This window comes from Rhinopithecus bieti, unplaced genomic scaffold (genome assembly GCF_001698545.2).
Source record: "Rhinopithecus bieti isolate Rb0 unplaced genomic scaffold, ASM169854v2 scaffold_64377, whole genome shotgun sequence".
NCBI classification, from domain to species: Eukaryota; Metazoa; Chordata; class Mammalia; order Primates; family Cercopithecidae; genus Rhinopithecus; species Rhinopithecus bieti.
The window spans coordinates 5070-8942 of record NW_016824202.1 but is presented as its reverse complement, the minus strand read 5'-3'; the positions used below and the strand labels follow the sequence as shown (position 1 = coordinate 8942).

General features: G+C 53.7%; 1 protein-coding gene across 1 annotated transcript; it reads right to left on the bottom strand.

Moving 5' to 3' along the window:
• Positions 1-350: 350 nt before the first annotated feature.
• On the bottom strand, positions 351-2919 carry LOC108522098 (solute carrier family 25 member 41-like; the record flags this gene model as incomplete). Its single annotated transcript, XM_017862189.1, has 3 exons — positions 351-488; positions 667-819; positions 2745-2919. Coding segments are annotated over 3 exons (463 nt in total), but the record flags the coding sequence as incomplete, so codon positions are not given.
• Positions 2920-3873: the final 954 nt, after the last annotated feature.

Below are 3873 nucleotides of genomic sequence, written 5' to 3'. Positions count from 1 at the left end.
GAGAAAGGAGGGGGGAGGAGGAGGGAGAAAGGAGGGGAGGAGGAAGAGGTGAAGGGGAGGAGGGAGAGGTGGGAGAAAAGGAGGAGAAAGGGGAGGAGAGGAGGAGGGGAGAAAGGAGGGGAGGAGGAGGGGAGAAAGGAGGGGAGGAGGAGGAGAAGAAAGTGAAGGGGAGGAGGAGGGAGAAAGGAGGGGGGAGGAGGAGGGAGAAAGGAGGGGAGGAGGAGGAAGAGGTGAAGGGGGAGGAGGGAGAAGTGGGAGAAAAAGGAGGAGAAATGGGGAGGGGAGGAGGAGGGGAGAAAGGAGGAAGAGGAAGTAGCCCAGCAACGTGGGTAACTAATTTCCACGGCGTTTCCTCACCTGTGGGGCAGATGTTCTCTTACCTCCATGGGGTTAATGAGGGTCTGGGAGATGGCCACAGCCAGGGAACCAGCGAGGAGACGCTCCTGGAAGGGCGGGGACCCTTGTAGTCCACAGAAGTAATTCTTGCACTGGGAGAGGAGAGAGGAGGATGAGAGAGAAGTCAGCCACCCTCCGACACAAAACCCACGCAGGGAATAGGCCTGGGGTCTGCAGGGTGAGCGTGTGTCTTGAACAAGGGCCTGGAGTTTTGGGGGTGTGGGAGGGGTTTGGGCTTGAGCTGGGGGAAGCAGACCCCTCGTTCCCCACCTGCTCAAATACGGAGAACTTGATGGCATACTCAGGAGCAATCTTGAGCACGTTGATGCCGTTGCCCCGCCACAGGGAGCGGAAGCCTCCCTCCTGGACCATGCTCTGTAGCCCCCCCAGCAGGTTGGTGAAGTTCGTCTTGGAGGAGTAGACCTGGGTGGAGGGAGGACCCTGGAGGAGCCCCTCCTTACCTCTGTCTCTGTCCCCATCCCCACCCCAAGTGCAGCCCCACCGGGAACTCCGCAGCCACCCAACCCCAACCCATCCCCATCCCATCCCCATTCCTTCTTCAGCTCCTTCCCCAGCCAGTTCTAGAATCGCACACAACACTGACCCAAAGCCAACATCGACCCACATTCCTGCCTCACCCCTCTTCTTCATCTTCTCCTCAGTTCTTTTCTTTCTTTCTTCCTTCCATCCTTTCCTTTCTTTCTCCCTTTCTCCCTTCCCTTCCTTCCTTCCTTCCCTCCTTCCTTCCTTCCTTCCTTCCTTCCTTCCTTCCTTCCTTCCTTCCTTCCTTCCTTCCTCTTTTTTTTTTTTTTTTGACGAGGTCTCACTCTATTGCCCAGGCTAGAGTGCAGTGGGGGGATCTCGGCTCATTGCAACCTCCGCCTCCCTGGTTCAGGCAATTCTCCTGCCTCAGTCTCCCGAGTAGCTGGGATTACAGGCTTGCATCACCACACCCGGCTAATTTTTGTATTTTTAGTAGAGACGGGGTTTGCCATGTTGGCCAGGCTGGTCTGGAACTCCTGACCTCAGGTGATCCGCCCACCTCAGCCTCCCAAATTGCTGGGATGACAGGCGTCAGCCACCGTGCCTGGCCTTGTTTTTCTTTTCTTTCTTGTTTTTTTGTTTGTTTATGTTTTTGAGACAGGGTCTTGTTCTGTTGCCCAGGCTGGAATGCAGTGGTGCAATCACAGCTCACTCAGGCTCCTGGGTTCAAGTGATCCTCCCACCTCAGCCTCCCAAGTAGCTGGGACTACAGGTGCATGCTACCATGGCAGGCTAATTTTGTAAAATGTTTTGTATAGATGGGGTTTTACTATGTTGCCCAGGCTGGTCTCAAACTCTCGGGCTCAAGTGATCTTCCCACTTTGGCCTCCCAAAGTGCTAAGATTACAGGTGTGAGTCACCATGCCCAGCTCCTTTTAAAATTTTTATTTAATTAATTTATTATCATTTCGTAGAGATGTGGTCTCACTATATTGCCCAGCTGGTCTCAAACTCCTAAGCTCAAGCAATCCTCCCTCCTTGGCCTCCCAAAGTGTTAGGATTATATATGTGAGCCACTGCACCCATTTATTTTTTTATTCAGGGATCTCGCTCTGTCACCCTAGCTAGAGTTTTTGGCATGATCATGGCTCGCTGCAGCCTCCAACTCCTGGGCTCAAGCGATCCTCCTGCCTCAGCCTCCCGAGCAGCTGAGACTATAGGTGTGAGATATCCTGCTTGAGATAGCTCCAGTCCTACGTTGTCTTTTTCTTTTTTGAGACGGAGTGTCACTCTGTTGCCCAGGCTGGAGTGCAGTGGTGTGATCACGGCTCACCGCAATCTCCATCTCCTGGGTTCAAGCAATTCTCCTGCCTTAGCCTCCTATGTAGCTGGGACTACAGGCACACGCCACCACGCCCGGCTAATTTTTTTGTATTTAGTAGAGACAGGGTTTCACCATGTTGGCCAGGCTGGTCTCAAACTCCTGACCTCAGGTGATCTGCCTCCCCTGGGCCTCCCAAAGTGCTGGCATTAGAGGCATGAGCCACCACGCCTGGCCCCTACCCTGTCTTTAAACTCATCCAAAGACCCCGCCCCCAATTCCCTGACCTCCAACCCCTACCTTGGCCCAGCGTTGGTCCCTGTCCCTGGTTAAGTTCTCTGAACTCCTCTAACTCGACTCCAAGCTGGGTCCACACCAGCTCCATCACCACCCACAGCCTCAATCTCAACCAGTCCAGGAGAGCCCAACTCCAACCAGCACTCCCATCCTGAACTCCATCTACGTCAACTCTATCTGTCCTCACCCCACGTTCTCCCCAATGGCGCCAGCACTGCGTCCCGTCCTCCCTCCAACCCACACACACCTGCATGTACACTCTGGCTCTGTCCAGAGGTGCCGTGCCTGTGCGAGACACCGCCCCAGCCATAGCACCCGAGAGCAGAAACTTCCACAAGGCCCCCTCGTTATCCACTTCCAGGACTTCCACAGGGACCATCAGCTGCTCTCCTGTGTCCAGCACCTGCAGGGCAGACCCAGCCCTTCCTCATCCTCAGCCAGGTAGGGGCACCTTCCCCAGACACACATCTAGGGCACCCTCCTGGTGAAGGACCCACCGGGTTTCCCCCAGTCTGCATTTTTTTTTTTTTTGAGACGGAGTCTTGCTCTGCTGCCCAGGTTGGAGTGCAGTGACCCAATCTCAGCTCCTTGCAACCTCCACCTCCCAGGTTCAAGCAATTCCTGCCTCAGCCTCCTGAGTAGCTGGCATTATAAGTGTGCACCACCACACCTGACTGATTTTTGTATATATATATTTTTTATTAGAGACAGGTTTCACTGTGTTGGCAAGGCTGGTCTCTAACTCTTGACCTCAAGTGATTCGCCCACCTCTGCCTCCTAAAGTGCTGGGATTACAGGCGTGAGCCACTGCACCCGCCTTCCCACCCTTTTTTTTTTTTTTTAAGGCAGAGTCTCACTCTATCACCCAGGCTGGAGTACAGTGGTGCAATCTCGGGTCACTGCAACCACCGTCTCCCTGGTTCAAGCGATTCTTGTGTCTCAGCTTCCCAAGTAGGGACTATGTCCAAAGCTTGTCCTTATACTGGGTGATAAATCATATCTCTACCGAAGGAACTGATACCATATAGACTCTTTTTTTTTTTTTTTTTTTTTTTTTTTTGTTGTTGTTGTTGAGACGGAGTCTGGCTCTGTCGCCCAGGCTGGAGTGCAATGGCCGGATCTCAGCTCACTGCAAGCTCCGCCTCCCGGGTTTACGCCATTCTCCTGCCTCAGCCTCCCGAGTAGCTGGGACTACAGGCGCCCGCCACCTCGCCCGGCTAGTTTTTTGTATTTTTAGTAGAGACGGGGTTTCACCATGTTAGCCAGGATGGTCTCAATCTCCAGACCTCGTGATCCGCCCGTCTCGGCCTCCCAAAGTGCTGGGATTACAGGCTTGAGCCACTGGGCTCGGCCTCTTTTTTTTTTTTTTTTTTTTT